The following is a 25,423-nucleotide window of genomic DNA, read 5'->3' as shown; positions in this document are numbered from 1 at the left end:
TTAGTCGTCGCGTCTGACATGTGTGCGATGTGACGGCTTAGGAAGGTCCGTCGGCCATCGACGTGTCGACCGCGAGGCGGCGGCGTCGTATACGGACAGAATGTCAAAACTGGCCGTCCAATGGCCTGCTGAATGCTGTCTTTTGTCCCCCGACCATCCGTGCGTAACCGATAGACGGTGGAATGATCTAGCGTGGGGTATCCCGACACGACATCGAAAACCGTGACCAGCCCCCCACCTTTCGTCCGCGAACCCGCGCTCCAGCGACCTTGAAAACGACGGCGCTGGCGCCGGACCCCATCCAGCCATCCCCGCGCCTACCAGCCGTGACCGGTCGTTGTGCACCCGTTCCAGGATGGCGTCTGCCGTTGCGGTCTAGCCGGAGCAAGCCAGCGCGCCGGCCATGACGGGGAGCCGGTACCCGGGCGGGTGGCAGCCGAATCCGCGCGCCGCGCCCTACGTGCCGCGCCGGCTGGCCGCGGCGCCGACGCCGCTGCTGCCGCCGCTGCTGCCGCTCGGCAGGCGCTGCTCCCTCTCCAGACTGTGCCAGGTGAGGTGTGCAGGCTGGGTGAGGGCGGCTGGCGCAAGCCGCCGGGGTGACCCTGTCAGGTGTGAGACGACCCAACACTGGATTGTGTGAGGTGAAATGCATTTTGCACGGTCCGCGTCCAGTGAGGTGACCTGGGATGACGGCTTGTACCTGGTCTCAAATGATGGTTCGTGCCAGGTGAGCTGATATCAGATGACAGTGTGCCAGCTGAGCTGATCTCAGATGACAGTGTGTCAGATGAGCTGATCGCAGATGACGGTCCGCGTCAGGTGGGCTGATCTCAGATGACGGTCTGTGTCAGTTGTGCTGATCTCAGATGACGGTCTGCATCAGTTGAGAGTCGTGACCCTGTACAGGTTAAGCGCAATGATGGGGTGCGCCCCCTCGCGTGTCACTCCAGGTACGAGGTGCTCCTGAGGTGTGACACCTCTTGCCTCTCCAGATTGTGCCCAGTAAGGCTCTTACTATTGGGCTGCCTCATGCAAGTCACCTCCGGTATTCAGGAGCCATCCCCGCCTCGTCGTAAATCACCAACCGAATCGCAATCAGGCTGTGCTCCGTGAATTACGGGCCTCGCACCATCGTTAGAGGATCACAGTCTGCGAGCTCTCGCGACGGAAGCGGGTCCGCCGTCGCTCACCGTCCGTAGTTCCTCACCGCCTCATTTCCATACCGCGCACTGTGGCCACGTCCATGGTGCCGTGAAAACACAAGATGGTGTGATATGCTCGACGGCACCGAGGTATTAGCTCATCAAGCTGTCGCAAACAGCTTCCATACTGGGCTCGTGCATGGAGCACCTACCGCGACATTCCACCGGTGCATCGTGACATGCATCATACAGAGTCCGATGCTTGTCTGACGTGGGACTTGTAAGTCATGCCTCATTTTAGCCGCCGCGCGCCGCCAATTGCGACTCCCATTCCGCCCGCGGCCGTCCCACTGAGCGAAGGGATAAGATCAAGAGGGGCTCAGCTGCCAGGGCGACCGGCTCGAACCAGCGACTGCATGTTGGCGCCGCCGCTGCCCTGTTGCCATGGTTACGACCGGGGCCGAACGTGGCGTAACCGCGTGCGCACACGGTCCGGCGGTGCCCAGCACGGCCTGGGATTCGGCTGCCTGTCGCATAACGGGGTCCGGGACACGTCCCACTGGCTGCACGCGGTGACACATGACTGGGGCCGGGCTGGTCGGGGCGCCGGCAGTGCGCGATGCAGTCTGGAATTCGGCTCCACGCGTGGCTGGCATGAAACCCGACCCAGGCATGGTGCATTGTGCACGGGCGCGATCGTGATTGGCGCTGGGGTGCAGGGCGGGAGCACATCGGCCGCGTTACGTTACCCGTGTATCGTTCACGCACTTCGGTTGAACACGAACACTTGGAATGCTTGCGAAAGTCGCATTTCGGATTCCAGCGGAAACTATCTAAAATGTCCTCGCTTTTAAAGAATCGTCGGATTAGGTGACCGCAGCAGACAGACAGAACGTCTCCGTCTCTCTCTCTCTCAAACGAAGTGCGTGAACAATACTTTACACGGGTATCGTTCACATACTTTGTTTGAACACGAACATGTAGGTAGCATGTTTGTGAACGCTGCATTTTTTAGTCGAGCGGAGAGGCCAAACGCCCGGCGAATCCATGTCTGTACGCGGATCCACGCGTTCCGTGCGAGACATGACGTCACCTGTTGTAACCATCTCCGGTGGGTGTGTGTGTGTGGGGGGGGGGGGGTCCTGGAGTTGTCACAGAGGCGCGTGTCCTGGAACAGATGGGCCTCGGTTGCGACCTCTGGAGCCGTCGGCACACAGAGCGATTTCCAAAGCCGCGGTTCAAACTGTTCCAATATTTACCAAGCGTGATGTAACCGGTAACGGCTGGAAGAGCTGTTCCACCGCACCTCCGCGTCGGGCCTCTGGGCCGCAGAAGAGCAGGCGCGTGCGCTCATCCACAGCGGAAATCAGAATGGGCTACTGCCTTCAAGATCCGGGTTAGTTAGAGCCGGGCTGTTATGCCGATGACAGAACACTTGAGTTAAAACAGTTCGAGCTCAGGTGCCGAGAACACGGTGCCTCCTTTCATGACAAGATGCAGCTGTATGGCAAGAAGGAATGTCCCAAATGGTAATGGTTATTACAGATCGTCTCTTTTCATACAAGGGCCGCAAATACTTGAAGCCATAGCAATTTGCATAGTTTATAAGTTCATCCGCTTCACAGCCCATTGGGAGCCAAAGAGCACTTCAGCACCAATGTGCAGAGGAAAAAAGTATCTCAGGGCTACGTGTTTCCTGCGTGCCCAACAGTAAACACTATAAACTTTTGCAGTTGTTAAGAACTCACAAGCAAGTAAAAGCACGCAAGAGCGCAATCCAGACCTGCATCTCCGCCTTAAGTGAGCCATTTGAAAGCAAGTGTTGGGCATTGGCTGGTGGGAGATCCTGCCGCCCTAATGCCAACAACTACCCCGCCATTCACGATGTCGAAGCGAAATTTCTTCGCATGAAACTGCCACCGTCTATAATTCTACGGACGACTAATATCCTGGTTGATTATGAAAGTGACGACGCTCTAAGACGCGACCCCGTTTAATTAAGGCGTCTTTACATGGCGCGGACAGGCTTTGTGACGGCCTGGTCCCTTTTGAGGGCAGACGTCAGCGCCGGCCGGCGCGGCGGCTCTGGCCAAGCGTCGGCGTCGCCTCCGGCAACGGGACGTGACGTCGCCGGGGCACATCACATGACAGCCCACCCCCACCCCCATCCCCACGCGCCGTTCCCACGGATGATCGGCGTCCGGCCGCGGACGGACCGCCACGGCGGCGCCGCTGTGGGGAGGTTCCAGCCGGACGTCAGCGCCGTCAGCTGGCGCCGCCGCCCCCGTTGGGCCGGGAGGCTGCACCGGTGCCGCTGCCGCACCGCCGCCGCCGGCCAGACGTGTGCGCGGCGCACGAGCCCGACCCAAGTCGAGCCGAGAGCCGAGAGCTGGCGGTGAAAGTGTGGGCCGGCCGACGAGCCGCCGCTCGCCCCTGGAGAGGCCGTCCTTCGGCTATTGTCGCTGCAGACCAGGAGCGGTCGGGCGGCGCCGGATTGGCTGTGCTTTCGGCCGATCAGAGGCACGGTGGGCGAGGTGGCGAATTGGCCACAGATGCTGGGGAAGGGAGGAAGAGAAGAGAGGACGGGTCAATGCAGGACGGCCAGGCCTTTGTGTGGCGCACAATGTGTGCTCGTCAGCGGTCCGACGAAGGCTGTCCGTTGAAAAACCGTCAGATGTGAGATATAACGGATCTGGAGGCTAGTTTTTCATTCTGTATGACTCTATTGGGTCCGATCAACGCACTGTGCTCAAGAAGGCCGAGGATGAAAAAGAACTGCGTGGTGGTGCGTTTGGTCGCCGAATCCGGTATTCCTAGCTGTATTTAATGGTGATTTATTCCATCAGGTTTGGACAGGTGCTACGTCCCCAGGCACAGAAAGCGCAGCCTCGAATGGAGCAGTGCGTGTGTGTGTGAAAAGGAAAGTGAGTCCAAGAGCCAGCGAAATTTGGGCATGCCTTCCGGCCACGCTGCTGATGTTGACCCGCTGCGTGCACGTTTGATGAAGGGGTGACCACCCCACACAAGTACGACTGACGTGCAGCTGTCCCTGCCGTGCTCCATTGGTTACTCAATTCAGTCCGCACATCATCTTATCCTGCGCATGGACAACCATGCTGCCGCTGCCACGCCGACCGAAACTGAGCAGTGATCCACAACGCGCGTTACATCCGCGCGTCCTTCGCCACACCCCAGAGGAAGTCGCGAGCCCAGCCACTCTCGCTTCGGGTCACGGTGCAGCGCTCCCGCCGCTACGGCACCTCTGATCGTCTCGTGGCACCGTACCGGTGCGTCCCGCGCCCACCGGCTCTGCACGTCGGCGCGTTCGTGCACCGGCATGCGTCTGTACCGCGGTAGGCGACCGCGCGGGCCCAGTAAGCCGTTGCCATGCTCGGCGCTGTGTTAGGGTTTTCGTCACCCCCGGTGTCCCACTGAGCTGGCACACGCAGACTGAATGTGATTGGGACGTGACCTGTCCGATGCGCTGCCGCATGACGTCACTCGCCGATGATCATGGCAGCACGGAAACCGGATCTGCATCCTGATTTTGCCTTTCGTCGGATTTTGATTTTGATTTTGGTTCGGGTGTCAGGATGGTAAGTTTTTTGGGCTTCGCAGACAGACAGTGAAACGCGTGCTACGGGGTGTGCGCATTCTCGGCAGTAAAAACATATGTGGTTTGCCATCATATGGCCATGAAGCCATTTGCGCTGTAGCAGGTTTAAGCACACAGACATGAACCCTCAGGAATTTGCCTGCGGGCATGCCTATAACGCGTGCACACCGTCTGTTTCGACTCTGTGCGGTGGAACCCCATGTGCGACTGTCGTATGACGGCCGCTCCGGGTCCGCTCGGACCTGGGCCGCGGCGTTCGGCCGTGGGGCGGCCCTGCCCGGGCGGTCTCGGACCGTGCCCTTCCCTTTCCCTCCGCTGGCCCGGCCCGCCAGGAGCCTCGCGCGGCCCTGCATTATCGCCTCCCGGGTAGCAGGCGGCCGGGCGGAACATGACGCACGGCCGGCAATCACTGGCGCGCCGTTGGCTGTGGTGGCGCGCTGTCGGCCTTTGTGGCGCGCCGACGCCGGCGGGCGCGCGAGTATGGTGTGAGTGATACTCAGCTACTCTGTGCTCCGTTGTTGTGCGGCGGTAGCGGCCGAGCTCATTTATGCGCGCGCCCTCGACCTGGATTGCGAGACAAACAACAAGTCATGCATGAGGCAGTGATTTGATGGCCACTATGGGTTCTGGAGGGCATGCGTTCGCGCAGGATTCTGACGCGTGGGCACGAAGAACGAGCGAAAATGTGGCAGCGAGCCCACCAAATCATGCTGCACGTCGTTCTCAAGCGGACATTGTCAGCGTCCGGACACTGTCCACTCCGTGCTGACCTGTTCTGGTTACCTCACCCTGGTGACAGGGTGCCCTCGTCTCGACGACGGGCCCCTACCGTCGGCCTGCGCCCTGTCCATCGGTGGTGCGGCGCCGTCTCGGCACGCGCTATCTGTTATTGTGACGGCTGTATCAGTCTAGCGGTTACTGGCTGACGTGTGTTTGTGCCGCGTCCCCAGACCTCGGCTCTCGCGCACGTCCGGCCAAGCGGCGTCGTTTGTTTGGCTGTCACTCGTCCCGAAAGGCGCGCGGATGACGGCTCTCGGCGGCGCTGCGGACGTGGGCGTGCGTGCGATGACGCGCGCGTCCGATCTGAACCGGCGCCGCCGCCGGAACTCCCGAGATCATGGCGGAGGGCGAGACGCCGCGCGGCGGAACGGCCGGCCAGAGGCAGAGAGCGAGAGGGGAGGGCAGATGGAAAGAGGGAGAGTGGCAGGGAAGGAAATACGGAAAAAGAGGCGGAGAAAACGATAGAGGAGGAACAGTACGAGAGAGGCTGGGTGAGAACTCGTAGCCGGCAGTGGAGAGGGCGACCAGCTGACCGAAAGCCACATGAGTGTTTAGGGGTGCTCGTCGAGGAACAACGCTAACGTCAACGGGTGCATGTCGTCGGCTGATGCAATGCGATTGGAGTGAACTCTCTGCCGTTTGGCGTCACCTGTCTCGTGCAGCGGTGCAGCCTGGCGTATTCCCCCTCCCCTCCTCCCCGCCCGTGCCGTTTGTGACACGATCTGGGCGATCTGGACCCGATCCTCTGCCTACAGTTCAGTGGCTGCCTTTGTTTGAACCATCTGCGTCTCATTTCAGAGAGGGCTGGTGGCTGTTATCATCGTCACCATCGTCATCAACGTGCTGTTCATCTTGGACACCAGCAGGAAGCTGCGAGCGCGCTCCAAGGGCTTCGGTAAGGGTCGGCCCGGCCAGCAACTTGGCGCGTGTTGGATGCTTTGCTGTGTTTCGAAATTCCGCACGATAAAGATAAACGCGCTTGGACTCTAGCTATGCGTGATGGGAACGGCTTGTACCGCTCGAGCGTGACTCGCGCATCGCGCGTAAATTCGCCATTTCATGAATGGCAGTCTTCTTGACGACCCAGCGGTGTTATTGCAGCACGCACTGACGCTTTTTGCTGCAGTGAACCGAACCTCAGCTCCCCGCGTGAGCGACAAAGGGGTTTTCCTGGTATTGAAAGTTGAATTGCCAATGGGTGTTCGGTTGTAGACCGGTGCACCATTGCATCGCTTATGTGCAATAGCCAATGTGGTAAGTGTTTTTAGTCAGGTGGTCTTTACGTCTTGCCATTATCTGCTGACTATCAAGGAACTTGTCAGCGATTTTTACCATCATGACACCCGTTTTCATCGGTCCTAATTTTTACCTTTGGCTGGACGCCATCAGCAAGCCGTTTGTCTGCAGGGCTTTATTTCGCCCTGAGATGGCTCTTCGGCAGCCTCGCACCCCACCACCAAACCTCTCACAGCCGGCAACACAGACCATTTCCCGCTCGACCGCTGCCTCCATCATTGCGAACACATTTGGCTCGTTTCCCTCCGTTCCTGTTTTCCTGTTGGCCACTCTGTCGACACTGGACTCGGATTTATGGAGCTCGTTGTACCCAGCCTCGCCAATCTGACCGCCTGGCCGCTCCTGTAACGCCATCTAACGAGCTCTGATGGCGATCGATCTCCCCTGGAGACGGCCCCACACGCCCTCGGCAGGCCGTTGCCAGTCCAGGTGTCTGTCAGTCCAGTCCAGGCTGACCTGCTAACCGTCCGCTGAAGGCCGTCCGCCGGCGCGCCTTGTGACGCCACCGCGTGCTCCCGCTGACCTCGCCTTTCCCCTGGAGCCGGCCCGCTCCGTCCCGCTGCCGGCAGTGTCTCCGTGCTCCTGCACTGGCGACGTGACCGACTTCGGCGGCGACAGGACCTGTCTGGACGGACCTCTGGCAGAGCAAACCGTCTGGGTGTGGCCGGCCTGCTTGGCCCCGCCCTGAAGCCCCCGGTGCCTCTGGCGGGACCTATCTGGGAACTCCAGGCACTTCTGATGGGGCGTGTCCCAGAGATCCCCTCGCGCTTCTGACGGGATATGAAGGAATGCCGCTGATCCGTTCAGGTCCGTCCCCGGTCCCTGCGCGTAGTTTATGCCGTGCGGAGGCCGCTGACATGACCTGGCCTGTTAAGTCCGGAGTGGGCTGATCCTTATCGTCCCCGTCCTCACACTTATCAGCGCCACCGGTGTGACCCGTCTGGAGGAGGCCCGTCCGGTCCCAGGCCAGGCCAGGTCAGGTCTGGTCCATCCTGTTGCGGGTCTGGAGGAGGTCCGTCCTGTCACGGGTCTGGAGAAGGTCCGTCCGGCCACGGGTCTCGCCGGCCCCGTAAGTGGCCCCAGCCCCATTCCGAGGCTCGGCTGCCAAATGATACTTGCCATCGGCCCTGAGCGACAGGTGGTTGGCCGGTTATTGCTGCCCAGGCGCTGGGATGACCCATTTCCCGTCCATCTCATCAGCGTTCAGCCGGCCGGGGCGCCGTGCTGCATGGCGGTTCAGTAGCAAAAATGCGTCTCTTCAGACACGAGAGCGCCATTCACGACATTTTTGAGGACGTGGATTGCGTAGCCATGACTCCCATTGTAGAACGATTGGGTACTGGCGAAGCATAAACTTGTTGCACGGCTGAGCTTGATTGCTCGGGATATCTAGGCTGTCGTGTAGAACTTAATGCACTTCACATCTGACGCGTAACCAGGTGGAATGCAGCCACGGTTGTCGCAATCCGGCAATTTCCTTGTCAGCGTGGTGAAGCTGGCGTGCGTCTGGCTGGTAAAGACCGCAGCCGGCCGGCGCATAGCTCTGTTCCGCTGGTCAGAAGAACACGCGGGCGGAACAGCCAGTCAGCAGTCTTCCGCGTTTCACCCGGAGAGCCTTAGCCCAAGGTCAATGCCACTGACGTCACACCTGTAGATATGCTGTATAGATATACCGCGCTGCAGGTAGTACCCTGCGGTACCGTCAAACGGGGCCAGGAGAGCGTGCTGGAGATGGAGACCTCCCTGGAGCGGCCGTGAGGCTCGCAAAAACACAGCGCCTGCACGCACCGTCCAGGCGCTGATTGGAGACTCTGCACGGCGCTCTTTCTGCGCCCGTGCAGCACTTGATTGCGATTTGCGCAACCCAGCGCAGTTGGGAGGCGTTGAAGTGCTGAGTTGCGGCTTTCGCAACCTCGGTCGTTTGTCGCTGGATGCGTGGCGGGATGCGCTCGGACCCCAGCGTGCATCGCCGCTGTGCCCACGGACCCCGGTGTGCGTCGCCGCTGTGCCCACGGACCCCAGCGCACGTCGCCGCCGTGCCGCCGGTCGTGGGACGGCCTCTGGGACGGGCAGGTCGTCGGACCAGCGCAGCCGGCGACGGACGGGACGACGCGGCCGCTGATTTCGTCAGTCATGACGGCAATGGGACACGAGCAAACAGTCGCATGAGGCCGTGCCAACAGTGACGCGTGCATTATGGAATCCCCAGGGCGACCGCAGTGTTGACAGACTGAGGCGTACCCGCCGTCTGATGCCGTGTGGTCGGACCTTAGGAACACTGCAGCAGCGCTGTGTCGGGCCTGTGACTGGCGTGCCAATCGTTTGTGGGGTTTTGTCGTCACATGAAGCCAGCCAACCATCGATGGCGTGTTCTGGCCCGGCCATTTAAGGTCGCTGGTGGCGGCAATAGCCATCGGTGAACAAACCATTGGTCTAAACCAGCATTTAGTTTCGCCGCCACTTCGCCATCAAGCGGCAACAGCGGCGCCAGGCGACGCTGTTCTGTCAAGCGCGTATCGAATGCATCGCACAAAATCGCCGTCTCGCCGGAGAACCGCCGTCCGCGGAGGCCACCCGACTGCGTGGGCTCTCACAACGTCGCTCGTCGTTCTCGTCGGCGGCTGGCGGCTCCGGCGGCAGCACGCCGCCCGGCCGCCACCGGGTAGGAGCGACGAGCCTTTCCTCCGGCCAGAAAAACGGCGCCACTTTGCATGAGGCTGGCCCTGCGCGGCCGTTCGCGGCCGGTGATGGGGCGCCCGCCGCACCCCTGCCGTACCGATGGCGACGATCCATTAAAAGTTTCACCGTCGCGTCATGTGGGGGATCGTCGGCTATTTGACGGCGCGCAGCCGCCGGCGAAAGCATTATCTTAATGCGGTCGCCAACTCGACGCGGCCGAGAGCAAAGTTTTAGACGCTAGTTTGAGTGGCAAAACAGCCATGTCGTGCGGGCGGCGACGCTGTGCACGAGGTGAGGAGCCGCGCGCCTCTGGTTTGGGGCAGCCTTGGCCCATTTCGACTCGGCTGTGTGGACTAGGATGACGACGCTGGTCTCGGTACATTTGCGACCTCCCTAGCTGAGATGGTGAATGCGCGTTGTTTGTGATGAACGATTAAAGGAATGATTGAAGAGCTCGCCGAAACCGAAACACGGTCAAGGAGGCAATGGAAGTGCTCTAGCCAGGTGCTGCGGTCGCGTCGTTAGCTGGAAGCTTTGTTTTAGCGGACCCAGACCACTCACTAGATACTTGCACAGAGGACAGACGGCATAGATAAAACAACATCTACCTCTGCCAATCTGATCTAGGGTTATGCCCGATTCTCAGCTCTGTGACTGCAATCAGAGTTCAACTCTTTTTTAACTCTGTCAAGTCAGTGTATCCCTTGAAATCATCCACCGGCGTTACTTGGCGAGTTAAATCCGCTGTCCTGCTAACGTCTGGTCGGGCTGGGTGACCGGGAGGCGCACGCCCTACCGACGCCCTGACGACGTGCCACGCGCCGCACGTCTCGGCTGACCGCCACGTCGGCGGCACCGGCGTCCGGAGCGGAGCTGACAGCCCAGGCAGCCGGAGCGGAGCTGACAGCTCCGGCGTCCGGACCTGAGCCGACAGCTCCGGCGTCCGGAGCGGAGCCGACGGCTCCCAGTCCCAGCGCGGCGAGGCGACGGCTCCGACGTTTGGCTGACAGCGGCGGCTGCCGTCGGCCGAGCGCCGTCCCGGTCGTCCGTCAGCGGCGCCAGCCGCGGTCGGCGGCGCCGCCGCCGCACACTCGCTGCGGTCCCAGCGGACCCTCGCTGCCGGTCGGGTGGTGTCGTCTGTATCGGTGTCGGAGCCGCGGCCAGGGGCGGCACCAGCGGTCGGCCCAGGGAGAAAGTGAAAATTCGAACGTGGGCGGGAGTGTGCGCGCGTGGTGAACATCCGTCGACTGTGGCTGTGGGCCGGGGCCGAGGACAGACTCGAGCAGCCCCAGAATCGACACGTGGGTCCCCTCACCACCACTACCCGCTCTCCCTCCTGCCCAACTAATGACGCCGGTCGATAAAATCGGTTCGGCACACGTCCCCGCCCGCGGCGTCGCCCGCCCGCGTGCTCCAGGTCGGCGGGGGTCGCGCACGCAGTACGTCCCTGGACGTGTGGCACGCCCATGCTGACGTGCGGCGGCGGCGAGCGGCCCTATCAGGCGCGAGCGAGCGGCTGCACGACCCTTCAAGCCGACCGCCGCCGCCGGCTGTGAGATGGCGCACGATTCTCCAAGTGCCGGATGTCCATCACGCCACGCCAACGCCGAGTGAATCCATCTATCTTTGGCGGCTTGCAATAGCTGCAGACGCTTTACGAGTTGCTGGTTGTGGAGGAGGTCCTTATGCGGAGCGTGGGCGACATTTTGATTGAATTGGTGTCTTTTTTGTCAGAGACCCACTGCCACCAGACCGTCTCGTTGCCAGTCAAGGTGTACCAGTTCGCTCTTGATCTTCTGCAGCAGGTGACGGGCAATGCCAGCTCGGGGGGGGGGGGGGCGTCTGATTCAGGCATATCCGGTCTGTGAGCTGTCCAGCTGAGCTGCGCACATTACAGGCACTTAGCGTCGCCTTACTTCTTTGTTCTGACACGCGCGGCTGGCGAACCCGCCTCGCCGACCTCACCCAGAGCCAGTCCCCTGCTCAGTTAGGGGGGTTTCAGTCACCGCCCCCCCCCCCCATCTTTGAGGAGAAAATGGGCAAAGTCCGGGAAGAAACATGCCCAGATACCTTGGGGGCGGGTTTGGTTATGTTTTCACAGTTAAGTCCACGCCCCGCTCCCCCAATTCATGTTGTGAAACTACAGCCCTGTACAGAGAAAAGGCGTGTTCTCAGGTAACATGCACCCGCGTGTAACCAGTCCGGCCGCGATCGTGGCTTTATTTTGGCTTTATTTCTCGGCTGGAAGAGCTACCGTCGAAATTGCATAGGAAAAAATCTCCTGAAGTTGAGCCGCGGCGTTCTGTGCCAAACAAAAGTTAGCAGTCCACCTGCTCACTGCAAACTCGCTACTGCCTGTCGGGCCAGGAAGAAGTCTGACGCGATCAATGCGCGCACCTGCAAATGCGATGAATGGATTTCTGGCCTATCGTTTGCCTTCTTTCTAGTCGCGTAGATTTCGTCATTAATCATGATATGGTTGTTACTGGCTGCATAGTAGTCGGCTGATTTATGCATAGCAGGTTGTACTTTGGCTATTAATCAATAATACAGCTCTAAGTCAGTGTGGTGGCGGTATCTGGACTGAATAGAATTAGCTACAAGCGGGGCTGCTGACCGATTCGTCTTACTTCATGTTAAACTGTGAAAAAATAGACTCGATATGCGCAGCCCGGCGCGGCCGTCATGCTGTCTAGAAACTAATGCGTGGACTGTCAAAGATTTTAGATTCGCATTGCCTTCAGCCACATGAAATTGATTTTTTGAAAGTCGTGTTTCATGCCAGGCATTGGCATGACACCTGCTTGAAAGCTGGATTTTTATTAGCATCGTTACCGTGACTTTGCCTCCTAATTTGATCAAAATGAAAAGATTAAATGTTCAAGCTTCTGGATGGTTAAAAATAGGTTGAAACTCGGTTCAGGTCTTGAAACCCGGCGAAGCAAGACACGGAACTCATTCCGACGGAGGAAAAAGGCGGACGCGTCTTGTTCCAAGTATGAGTCGATGTGTGCCTGCAGACGGTCACGCGCGCTTGTGTGCGAACCATGCCTCCGCTCGTCTTGCTTTTGTTGTTTTAAAGATTTGTGTCAGATTTCAGCGGTCCTAGCAGATGAAGGCGTGAAGCCACTGCAGAGTGTAGGCTGGAATACCGACTACAAAGGGATCAGAGACTTGCTTAATGAGCCTGGACATTGTCCCACCCACAGGAGAGTCCGTGATCGCCCGGGCGGGATTCGATGACACCTTTGCCGAAACAGATCCAGATTAAATCACGGCGGGTCATAAACAAATAAGGATCGGCCTATTTAAGCTACGTACTGTGTAGCTCTATGTTTTGGCCAGCATTCACCCCCCCCCCAAAAAAAAATGCGAATTTTACATCACTTTGGTCACAGTTTCTATAACTGGGAATCCTTGCAAAGCAGCGATGTCGTCGGCAAAGTTATCTTGCCTGAATGAGATGATAAACTATCCATTTTTATTTATTACTTCTCGCGGACTAGTGCACAAATTCTGCGCATCATTGGACATGCACCTGCTAAATAAGCATGAAAGGTGGACTTTGCATTATGCAACGTAGCCATCAATCATGCAATCAATCGGTAGCAGTAGGTGAAGGCTTCTGGTTCTGTGAACCTACTCGGTCATGTCATCTTCGCGATCATAACGGACAGGCTCACATGTTCCGCATTGCTTACCCCATACTGCTTAAGGTGTCGCACTGTTCTGAGGGGTGGAACGCTTCAAAGCAGCCTGCGATGCATATGAAGGAGGCCTTTGCAGACGTGGATTACGGTGCTGCGATAGGCATGATGTAGAACAGCTCTATACTTGTACCTGGGACGTTTTGTGTCGTTTTTCATTTGCGTTACGTAGCAAACGTAGCGTTTGCTATGTAACGCAGACATTCTCAAATTTCCTGTATGCTGAATGATCCACAAAGTTTAACAAAAATGTGTGCAAACAAATAATATGGAAAGTATTCGGAACATCTTAGACAGAAGTGCCGCTAAGCGGCGGCAGATTCACAGTGCATGAGTTTTGATGGACCGTTTTGGCTGGGGTTGTTTCGGGCTGTCAGTCACCCCACACACGACAGCGACTCATGAACTGATCCTGCACGTCTGTTTCCCCAAACTGCCGACATGGACTGCCGAGTCGGGCCGGCCCCGCGCTCTGTCCGCCCCTCAGCCCCTCTCTCCCCCCCCCCCCCCCCGGTCCTCAGACGCATTCAACTGTCGCTGAGTCTTCATTTGTCGGGAACGCGTGGAGGCGTTGCAGTCCGCACTCCTGTGAGGTGTGCTTCGCCACCATCGGGCGGCGCTATTTTTGTTAGCTCGGCGGACGGGGATTTATAGCCGCACGATGCTGGGCGGCAGCAGCTGTGAAAATGTATACTGCCGAGGGTGACATCTGTCCGCCGCCGGTCTATCTTCTCTGTCCCTTGCCCTGCATCCCGCATGCCGCGTCCCTTCTGCGTGCAGTGTCCTATTCTCTGCGTTTTGCGTGTCATGCCCCGTTCCCTGCTATCCGTGTTCTTTGCCCATTTTTGACCTCACGTGTCACGCCATATATCATATCCTCTATGCCTTGCCTCATTTCCGGCTTTATGTGCCCGCTGTCCCACGCATGATGGTCTGTTTGTAACCTGTGTCCTGGTTCCTCTATGGCGTATCCCCGCGGCCGGCGCGGTTGCCCGGTCCCTCAGAGGCCACCGCCGCCCCCCTCCCCCTCCCCGCCGTCCCATGTCTGGTGGTCTGTATACCGGCGTATCCTCGCGGTCGGCGCGGTTACCCGGTCCCCCAGAGGCCACCGCCGCCCCTCTTCCCTTCCCCCTGTCCCATGTCTGGTGGTCTGTATACCGGCGTATCCTCGCGGTCGGCGCGGTTACCCGGTCCCCCAGAGGCCACCGCCGCCCCTCTTCCCTTCCCCCTGTCCCATGTCTGATGGTCTGTATTCCGGCGTATCCCCGCGGCCGGCGCGGTTACCCGGTCCCCCAGAGGCCACCGCCGCCCCCTCCCGTGGCCGTTCAGGTGCGTCGTCACGAGCCGCGGAGGGGAGCGCTTTGTGCCGGCTGCACCGGCCGGTCCGGCCGCGATTGTTGCCCTCCCAGGGCGACCCCTGTGACCTCGGCCCCTGCTGAGCTGCGCCGTCACGGCCGGTGCAGGGGCGGCTTTGTGCGGGGGCCGGCCGACCCACGCCACCCGACGCCGTCTGTTTTTGTGACGCCCCTGTGAATACCCTGAAACGGACATCACTCTTTCCCGGCCGGAAACGTGTCAGTGGCGCAGAATTGAATCTTAAACCAATTTCAAGGAACCTTTTTGTGACCGCCGGGCGGAAAGCTCTAATTTTGCTGGGGGTCTCAGCCTATTGCGTGGAGCGGCAAATGTGGAGAAGATAGTGATTCGGTTTCTTCGCATCGTTTCCCATCTCGTTTTGGGCTTGAAAAACATGGATAGTCAAAACGCTCCAGTTGGTTTCGCCCTTTCCTCACCTTAGCGGATCAGGAAATGACCCCAACGGCCGTTACGTGCTCACATTCGAGGAACAAGTTTTGTTCTTGTAGTGTCGGTCGCGGTCTTAACAATTAAAGAACAGTGAATGCCCATGATGATGCGAATAGCTTGGCTCACACGTGCTGTAGGCTGGCGCCGGGGATCCCGCTCATGGTGTCTGATTACGATCGCAACACAGGTCGTCTAAGCAATCGGCAAGCCACGTCATGACTGTGTGATTCTGCATTTCTAGGCGGTTTGTTGCGATGGTATGCTCCCGCAGGGTCATTCCTTCCGAGCGGCTGTTTTTGAGTGTATGGTTGGCTTTTGAATAGATGCTGAATATATGACCTCACACCAGTTATCGCTCGCGGCTAGGGGTTAAGCCTTCTTCTACTCCACGACAAAAATGGGTATCACACAGCCCTCTCATTGAGCGCACTGCAGCGTTAAATCTCGTTTCACCATGCATACATGCTCCGTTTTCGGCGCTTGACAACTCATGCACGGAGCTCGTCTTAAGTTTCGTTGACGAGTCCACCGTTTATGCGATTGACATTTGGAGTGCTGGTTGGCTAATGTAACGGCATAATTTCCGGCAACCAAACGCGCTATTTTGAACGCAGCATGCACTCTTTTTGCCTCAGGGGAAATATGGCAGACCGCTGCTCAATATGAAATTCAGTGGCAATCGTGCAATTCAGTAATTGAATTTTGTCATACATCAGCCTGGCACTGACGGTGTTTTATCGCCTTGGTACTGTCCTTCCTGCCCGACATGATATGCGGTGGGAGATGTATGGAACGATGGCAATCAGGTTGTGGCGTATTTATACAATTCATTGTAGGTGATGTTGTTTGTCTGTTGTGATTTGACGGCTGCAGCCTCTGGTATGCCCCTGTGTGGTATAGTCTGCTGGCAGCGGCCTCTGACATGCCCCCTTCCCCCTGTCTGGCGTGGTGCACTGGCAGTAGCCTGTGACACGTCCCCCTGTCTAGCGTTATCTGCCGACAGCGGCTTCTGACATGCCCCCTCCCTGTCTTGTGTGGTTTGCCGGCAGTAGCCTGTGACATGTCCCCCTGTCTAGCGTCGTCTGCCGACAGCGGCCTCTGACATGCCCCCTTCCCCCTGTCTGGCGTGGTGCACTGGCAGTAGCCTGTGACACGTCCCCCTGTCTAGCGTTGTCTGCCGACAGCGGCTTCTGACATGCCCCCCTCCCTGTCTTGTGTGGTCTGCCGGCAGTAGCCTGTGACATGTCCCCCTGTCTAGCGTCGTCTGCCGACAGCGGCCTCTGACATGCCCCCTTCCCCCTGTCTGGCGTGGTGCACTGGCAGTAGCCTGTGACACGTCCCCCTGTCTAGCGTTGTCTGCCGACAGCGGCTTCTGACATGCCCCCCTCCCTGTCTTGTGTGGTCTGCCGGCAGTAGCCTGTGACACGTCCCCCTGTCTAGCGTTATCTGCCGACAGCGGCTTCTGACATGCCCCCCTCCCTGTCTTGTGTGGTCTGCCGGCAGTAGCCTGTGACATGTCCCCCTGTCTAGCGTCGTCTGCCGACAGCGGCCTCTGACATGCCCCCTCCCTGTCTTGTGTGGTCTGCCGGCAGTAGCTGGTGACATGTCCCCTGTCTAGCCCCGGGCAGTTGTCTGTAATGGCACACTGGTGTGTGGTTTCAGGCGACACGGACGGCGTGGTCCGCTCCGGCCGCGGCAACAGCCTGCGCCTGCAGCAGAGCGCCGCTAAGAGTCTGACGATCGAGGCCTACTCCAGCCAGGCCCGAGCCGCAGTCATGGCCGACGGCGCAACGGTAGGTCCCTGCGCTCCGGGTCAGGTCCGTGCACGGCGCCGCGGTACGTCCCTGTGCTCGGAGCCCGGTCCGTGCGCGGCGCCGCGGTACGTCCCGGCGCTCGGAGCCCGGTCCGTGGCGTCGTAGTACGTCCCTGCGCTCCGAGCCCGGTCCGTGCGCCGACATGTTTCCCCAACGTTTGCACAGCGCCGTTCCCTATACCCCGGTACTCAGGAACGCCTAGCTAACTTACATCCGCGGGCGTTTGTAAGCCCCGAGAAAACTGACTTCTTGGACTCCACCCGCGTGTAGCTGCATAATCCACGTCCCTCCAAGTCCACGTCAAATGAATGACAGGGAGGCTACCCAGATGGCCCAGCAGCAAGCGGTTCGGTTTTGTAGACATGGCATGCAATAACTAACCCCGCGTGTGCAAACATTAAACCTAATTCGTCACATGCCATGAAGTTTAACTCCTCGCAACGATTCGACGTCCGTGTTTGCGAAGATGACATCATTTGACTTTCGGTGCACACAAGAGCGTGGTCACGAAGGGACCAGAACAAAAATATTTAGCCTCTGACGGCACTCATCCCATCATGTCTAAGTACACTTCACGCCCCCGCATCTCTATAGGTTTTGACGCCAACTGTGCATATTGACGCATCTTGCCAACTTATGTTGATATGGACATCCCAGGCAGACTCCTCGATTTAAAAAATCCCTGACAGCACTGCGCTATGAGCTTCCTTGACTCAGCAGTTTCTGGCGGGACATGCACGCGCCTTTCGCTCCCCGTCAGTCACTGGGTTTGATCATTGGGCGCTCTCTTAGCCATGAACCGCATTATATATGTGCCATGTCGCGTTGTCGCTTCCCGGCTGTGGAAGAGGCATCTTCCCCGGCCTTTCGTCCGAGCGTAGACGACTTGTCTACCGCTCTTTCCCGGACCGTGGAGGCCTGTGCTGCCGCCCGGCCCGCTACTGGTGTCTTGTCATTCTTCCCCGGACTGTGGACGGGCTGGGCCGCCGCCCAGCCCGCCTCCAGTGTCGTGCCGTTCTTCCTGGGGACCGTGGACGGCCAGCGCCGCCGCCCAGCCCGCCTCCAGTGTCTTGCCGTTCTTCCCGGGGACTGTGGACGGGCTGCACCGCCGCCCAGCCCGCCGCTGGGCTTCCGAAACGGTCCACGTCACGTCGTTCTCAGCGCCGCCGCCAGGCCGCCGCTGGGCTTCCGCGACGGTCCACGTCACGTCGTTCCCAGCGCCGCCGCCAGGCCGCCGCTGGGCTTCCGAGACGGTCCACGTCACGTCGTTCCCAGCGCCGCCGCCAGGCCACCGCTGGGCTTCCGAGACGGTCCGCGTCACGTCGTTCCCAGCGCCGCCGCTGTGATCACGTCTCCGGAAATTGTGGGCGCCGACCGCGGCTGGGCGTGTTTACACACGGGACGCGCGGGCGGCGCCGCTCGGCGAAGCGGGGCGCGCGGCACTGCCTCTGAGGCCCGCTCCCGCTGGCTCGCCGGACTCCGCGACTCACGGCCGTCGGCCTGCGGACTTGGGAGTCAGCACTCTGTCTTCTCCCAGGTCTCTGTTGGATGGTATGGCACGGGTGCTTTTGCTACCTCATTGCAACGTACGATTTTTTTCATCAGTGTGTGTGCGTCGCTTAACGCTATGAAAGAGGTACGAATACACTGTCTTCGGCTCTGCTCGGCACCCCACCTACGCGCTGGCTTTGACTATCATCAACCATGGTTGTCTGAACCCTGCCTCTGAGCTACACGATGCGCACCTCCGCCGCTGTTGCAGTCCCCTGCTGCTCAAGCATGGCCGATATGGGTATAGTATACCGAGTACGGGGGCACTGACGGACTTATCAGTGCCCAACTTCCAGCTTTGGAGGCGCCAGCTGACTCCCTTCAACATCAGCCAAAATTGTTCGAACTGAGCTGTTGCTATGATAGGCTGCTAGTTATGATGAGATATCATGGGAGTTTGTGCGGAGATCCGACCATTCCTGGCGCAGTGTTGTCGTCACGTTTTCTTTCTCGATTGTTACTTTGCACTGTTGGGAGATTTGAGACAATATGGGTCGTTTAAAAAAGAAGTTACCCGCAAAAGGCCTGATTGGCCATATTGCGGCCGTTTCGATCGTTCTGCATGGTCGCTGGCTCTCACTATCTGAATGTACACAATAGCTTCTGTCATTCTGGATCAATCGCTCAATTGAACCGCCGGCTTAAATACGGCATCGGCGGAAAGCCGGCCCCTCAAAGTTGGACGAATGCTGTTCAAGATTCAGTTAGCTCGGCCGGATTTAGGGCTTTCGCAGTTGATTAACCCAATAATGGCGGCTGAATTGCCTGACCTCCGTCGTATAAATGATGTATCCGCCAGGTGAAATGATCTTTTCCGCATCATGATCCCATCCGCTGCAAACGTCACGTGTGATGATCCGTTCCCTCGGCGGTAATCTACGTCCAGTGGCCGGCCGCCGCTCGCCGTCAGATAATTCCACATGTTTTCCTGAGTCGATCACAGCGGGGCTTCCTCGCGTTCTGAAGACACCAAGCGCAGCGGTTCAGTTCTTTCCTCCAATATCCCCGAAGCCACGATTTACACGCGTCTGGGTGGCCGGCTAGGTACCCTTTGCTCGGGTGGGGGGTTCAATTTGGCCCCCTTCTGAGATCTCGGGAACTAAGAAAGCTAGAAACACCAAATTTGCAAGGTGTCTTAACCTCTACGTGAACTCACTTAGGTCAAAATTTGAGCTTCCTAGGTCGTGACCTTCAGGTCAAATAAGGTCAAACAATGTCAAATCACAGGTTGTTCTCCAAAGTGCCCCCAGAACCTAGGCAACAGTTTCTTAGCAAAAGGTCTTAAGCCCGTTTGAAGTCAGTGACCTTGTTTGACCTTTTGAAGGTCATAGTGACCAAGGTCATACAACACTGCTCTGAGTTTTGCGTTTGAATAAGCGGCAAAGATAACGCCAGGCAGTATGTTCCTAAAACAAAACGTCAACCCGGGTCATCGTAGATCAATGACCTGTTCTGACCTCTAAGAAGTCAATGAAAGATGTATAGTGCGGTTCCCGCCGTCAATAAATTCAAAATGAGCACCACAAACTATCCCATATAGCAAGCCCTAGAGTAATAAATCAGGTTGGTTTTGACCTTGGTCTGATCTTCACAACTGACCTTAGGCCAACGTAATTTGCCCATTCAATATTTTTGGTGCCTAAGAAAGCATCTCAGAGATGTATGGCTTCGTTAAACACTCCTTTATTGTATCAGGTTGGACGATTCCCTAGAAACTGCCTTCGCTGAAACGATGACCTGACTTTGACCTGCCATGGGTCAGCGCCCTTACAAGGTACATCTAAATGTTTGTTGTCGAACGATCCGCTATTCAATTGCCTATAGCTGTGCAAAATTTGGCGCGGCTACGCCGTGTCGTTCGGAAGCCATTCTGGAAAAACCTTGGGGGGGTCAATTTGCCCCCCGCCCGAGCGCGTGTTAAGCGGTCCAAAGTCAACATCTCGTGGGGGTGGGGATGGCGGGCTTGGGGTTGGCTGGTTTGGATGCACTTGCTTCTATATGCATTCATCTCAAGTCCGTTTCATTTATCATAGCAGTTGTTTTGGAGCTTTGCCTGGGCGTAGATCAAATTTATCGATGATGATAATGCTACGATGGCGCTCGCAGTATTCTAGTAAGATCTATCATTGTCATATTTGATGACACAATATGAAATTATTGGGTTTCAAAAGGGCGTTCGGTCACCACGCGCTCACGATGGATTCTTGTACCGATTATTCATCGTATATCATGATGTTAAATGTGAACGCTCGTGCAATGATGTGTCGCAATCTATGCCCTCAGGGCTTGTTGTGCATCTGTTAAATTTTGCGGGGCAACGATGCCGTGCCCCAGTCATGAAGTGTTTGTCTTGCCCTCCCTCACTGTCACGCAGCTCTGGTCAGAAAGACAGGAGGACCAGACGAGACGCGAAGACGGCTTCATATCGAATCTAACTGGCAGGAAAGTTAGAATATTGCTTGTGAATGAGCCGTTTTCGGTATAAATCAAACGGCCTCCGCTGACCTTAAATAACGTCTCCTGGAGGCCCGCCGGCACGGTCTGCCGCATCCCCCACCAGCCGACGGCGGTGCTGCAGGCCCCGGCCATCCAGCCTGGGCGCCCGCCTGACCCATTACCCGCCGCCCCACCGCACGCCCATTACCCTCCGCCCCGCCCCAACCGCGGTCTGCTCAGAGGTGCGGCGCCGGCGGCTGTCAGCTGGCCTGTCCGCTCCGATTGCGACCGACACGGAGACGGCGGCGCTGCAGCAGAGGACGCGTCCCGGGCGTCCGGAGTGGCCGCGAGCTACCGGCGGCGGCGCTGCAGCAGAGGACGCGTCCCGGGCGTCCGGAGTGGCCGCGAGCTACCGGCGGCGGCGCTGCAGCAGAGGACGCGTCCCGAGCGGCCGGAGTGGCCGCGAGCTACCGGCGGCGGCGCCGCTGCGGGGTGGGAGCAAAGATGGGCGATCGGATCCCAGGTACACTAGCGCGGTCTGTGTGGTTCGAACTGCCGATGACCGTGGCATGATCGATCTGTTGGTCCGACTCAGGGGTCAGCGACGAAGTCTTCTGAGAATGCACTTCCTCCGGTCAAGTCATCATAACTTGCTTGGATCAGGTCCCGAGTACGGCGCACTGGTCGCGTCCAACTTCAAGACAAGCGGGAGAAAATGTACATGTTGGGAATATTTTATGTGTGCATTTTCGCTGGCACCTTTGCCACGCTGTACAAGCTGCATGCTTGCCTAGCGGCTTTGCTGTTATCACCGTCAGTGGAAGACGTGTCTGGCTCACTGGGCCAATCACGCGCGAGCTTCGGCTTCCTTCGAGTGAACGGACTACTTCCGCTTTGGGCTGCTTCCGAGTTCGTTTTTGTATCGAAGCCACACGTCCACCCACGTCTCGTGGGTGGACGCTGTGCAGCGGGGGCGGACGCCAGGCGGCTCGCGAGGGGGGGGGGGGGGGTGTTAGCGCTGTCGGTACTGACAAGATACGTCAGAAAAAAGCCCGGTCAGTGGTCATGAAATCGTGAGGGACTAGCATCCAGGTTGACACAGCCATAGCCAATCCGAGAGGGAGGCTGCGGCGCGGGTCCCCAGCTCCGAGCACGGCCGTCGGGCTGGCCGGGGCCGATCCGTCGGTGGGCGCGCCGGCTGTCCGGCCGCGAGCCAGCCCTGTCGGAAGTGGTGCGGCCGGCCCGGCTCCGTCTGAAGCGGGCCGAGCGGGCTGTTTGGACTGCGCCCTGCCGGGAGTCGGGCCATGCGGGCTGCCGACCCGCCACCGGGGCGCCCCTGACGCCTTCAAATAAATCTCGACGCGGCAAGGCATCTGGGCCGCACGTGAGACGGATCTGGACGGCGCCCGCATGCCTGGCGGCCGGCCTGGACCGCGCTGATGGCCGGGTGTGAGTTACGCCCGTGGGTGGACGCCGGGCGGCGGGAGCGGGCGCCAGGCGGCTCGCGGGGGGTGTCAGCGCCGTCGGTGCTGACAGGATACATCGGAAAAAAGAGCCCGGTCAGTGGTCATGAAATCGTGAGGGGCTGGTATTTGGGTTGACACAGCCATGGCCGAGAACGAAAGCAAGGCAGGCCTTGAGCTCCTGGCTTTTGGGCATTATGTATTGGGGTTCATATGGTGACAAGAATCCCTTCAGTAGACCAGAATGCACTGGCGTAGCGACGTTACCACGCCAGCGTTGGCGATATGGCAAAACTCGACGTCTTAAGCTGCATAGACTGTAGCGACCACTCACCACTTGATCATTGTTTACGTGGCCGTTTGAAGGCGGACTGTTGTCAGAATAAAAACTCTCAACCCATTATAGCTTGGTGTGTTTTCTTTTTCGTAGCGTAGCCAGGGGTACTTTTGGAGCCAAACGCCTCCCCCTCCCTTCTTTGGAGGTGTCTGGGACACCCTGTAGTATGTTCGGCAGCTTAAGACGCCCGAAAGGCTTCTAAAACATAAAAACGGGCCCACGAAGGATTAAAATAGGGCATGGAACCTAAAAAGTGGTCCCGATTAAAAGACAGGGTACCTCAAGCTACGAACAACCCCTTTATTGAACGGGTCCCCTGTGACCCAATTAGCGAAATTCCGGCTGCGCCACCGCTCTACCCCGTACTTAAATAGCTTGTAAGTCTGTTTACATTAAGAACACATGCTACCTTGGCGGCCAATAAAACAAATTATCTGCACGTTGCCCTCTCCGCTGCACGTTTTCACTGTAGTTCAGCGCAGGCAGAGACGGGCTGTCGCACCAAATAGCTGCGACGTGGCGTTTACCGTCGATCGCAGTTCACCAACGCAGACGTAGGCATCGCTTCAGCGGCAGACTGGTCCCTCACTGCCGCCCGAGTGTCGTCAGGGCGTCAGCTCCGGCAGCCGCGCCGGAGCTGCCGCCTGAGTGTCGTCACGCCACGTGCCGCCACCTGCCGCGCCGCTCCCGACGAGTCCCACAGCACTACGCTGTCCGCGCTCCGTGTCGTCAGCATCATGAGGAGACGCCGCGCCCGTGTCGGGGGGCGGCGTAGTACCGGCCGCCCGCCCCTCCCCGCCCCGACGTCGCCGCCAGACGACAGCTCCGGCGTGGCTGCCGGTGCGGCGCCCGGCGCCGGTCACCGACAGGGGACGCTGATCAGTCACCGGCCGTCGCCGGCAGACCCTGGGGCCGGATTGATCACGTGGGCTTGCGGGCCGCTGCGGGCGCACGCTCGTGTCGCGTCGTGAGTGCACTGCCGCCCGCAGTCATGCCATGTTCATGGCTGGTCTGCTGTTACATGTACATATTTAGACCCATCCGTGAGTGTTCCGACCCTCTGCCTGCAGATTCTGGAGCACAACAACGAGCGGCACGGCCGCGGCGTGCACGTGCTGGTGCTGCACCAGGCGAGCGGCGCCGTGATGGCGCAGCGCGCCTTCGACACGTACTCGCCGCACGAGGACGAGGCGATGACCCTCTTCATCAGCATGGTCTCCGACGGTCGCATCATCGTGCTCGTCATCAAGGTGCGCCGGCATGGGGATGAGGATGGGGAGGGGGATGGGGGGGGGGTATATCGGGCGGAGTGGCTCTGCTCAAGGACAGCGGGCACAGCGGGTGTAGCTATTGTCAGTCTTTGGTTGCGGTTTCTTGCGGTGATTCGACCCAGGTGGAAGGCCCCTCCGAAGGGGAGAATGTGCGAGCAGCTGGGTGAAGGGACGCGCAGTGGGTGTCCTTCAGGAGTGTCGGAATTACTGGTTTTTTTTTTGTTGTTTTTTGTTAGAGACCCAGTTGGGAGGCCCATCTCTGGTCAGCTGACGTGATAATAGATTGATATCAGGGATTGGCAGGGAAGGACCGTCCGCAGATGATGAGTATTAGGGGTTTCGTGGTGGAAAGGATTCCCTCTTGCGAGACCGGAGATTGGGTTTGGTAGACGTTGGCAGCCAGCGCGCCTGCTGGCAGCTCCAGTAGCCATCCGGAGCGCTGCCAACTAATCGCGGCCGGTGGCAGCAGACTGGCCGTGGCCCGCAGAGTGACTGCCAACAGCCTTTGTATACATGAACCGTGGTGGGATTGCAGCTGTGTTGGTGCTGGGCCAGCGCCGCTGCCCTCGGGTGAGGACCAGCTCCCGCTCCCGCCCCTGTTTAAAACTCATGGCTTCCCTGGCTTCCCTCTCCGGGGATGCACAGCGTCCATTGCAAATGTCCTGCAGCGTATCCATCAAAAACGCCCCGAGAGTGCCTGATTGGGTGGCAGGAAATCGAACCATAAACAAGTTACTATCTCTGGTCGTTTGTTGTTTACCGCAACGCCCCTTGACCCCTCATTGCGGGCCAGCAGGCACAAGTTCCCGCAAGTCGGCTGACGACAGCGACTCCTCCCCGCGCCCATGGAGCCGCGGCTGTTCCACCGCGCGCCCCGGCCGCCAGGCGGACAGGGTGGAGGCGCCTGGCCATCGGCTCACGCTCCCCGACGCCCGCAGGACGAGGGCACGTTCCAGCTGAAGCAGCCGGCACGTGAGCTGCTGACGCGGCTGGGCTCGCAGGCGGCTGCCGACCTCGCCTGGCGCGACATGTGGGCGATGGTGGTCATCAAGGGCGGCAAGGTGCTCGGCGAGAGCCACAGCAAAAGCCCCGGCTTCAACGCTTGGGGTCCGGCCGTGCTCGTGCGCGCCGAGGTGCCCCTCGTGCCCACGGAGGGTGAGTGTGTTCTGTGACGGAGCCGGTCTGAGACGGCGAGAACTGGGCGTAGTCTCTGGTGGGATACGGGGAAAGGCCATATGGGGTAAAGGTTACGTGTCGTTCTAATAGCGGTTGTTGTTTTGAAGAGATGGACGCTTGTGATGAAAATATGAGCCCGTAGCAAAGGGTAAGCATGTACTTTCGTTAGCGCTTTCAATCTTCCATTGGTATGCCAACTTCCATTCCATGGATCTAGAACTGAAGATAAAGGAACAGGGACATGGAACAGAGCAAATGGAATAGAGACGCCTGGTACTGGAGCAGCGAGGTGCCTTTGCGTGACGCGCAGACGGGCTTCCGCAGACACCGAGTGCGCCTGGCCGGACTC

The 25,423-nt window shown here is 58.8% G+C and overlaps 1 protein-coding gene across 2 annotated transcripts in view; it reads left to right on the top strand.

The window, feature by feature from the left end:
- The window catches only part of LOC119107232 (protein O-linked-mannose beta-1,2-N-acetylglucosaminyltransferase 1), a gene marked incomplete at its 3' end in the record, with an annotated part of 56,515 nt that extends 31,092 nt beyond the window's left edge, over positions 1 to 25,423 (top strand). For both annotated transcript variants that reach the window (XM_037230647.1, XM_037230646.1), the window contains 6 exon segments: positions 355 to 550; positions 6,337 to 6,433; positions 16,689 to 16,819; positions 23,698 to 23,877; positions 24,837 to 25,053; positions 25,399 to 25,423. In XM_037230647.1, coding sequence (XP_037086542.1) covers positions 404 to 550; positions 6,337 to 6,433; positions 16,689 to 16,819; positions 23,698 to 23,877; positions 24,837 to 25,053; positions 25,399 to 25,423 — 797 coding nt within the window.

The sequence above is a fragment of the Pollicipes pollicipes genome, unplaced genomic scaffold (genome assembly GCF_011947565.3).
Source record: "Pollicipes pollicipes isolate AB1234 unplaced genomic scaffold, Ppol_2.1 Scaffold_6686;HRSCAF=7923_pilon_pilon_pilon, whole genome shotgun sequence".
In the NCBI taxonomy this organism is placed as follows: Eukaryota; Metazoa; Arthropoda; class Thecostraca; order Pollicipedomorpha; family Pollicipedidae; genus Pollicipes; species Pollicipes pollicipes.
The sequence above is the reverse complement of the archived record's forward strand: the minus strand, read 5'-3'. Positions and strand labels throughout refer to the sequence as shown.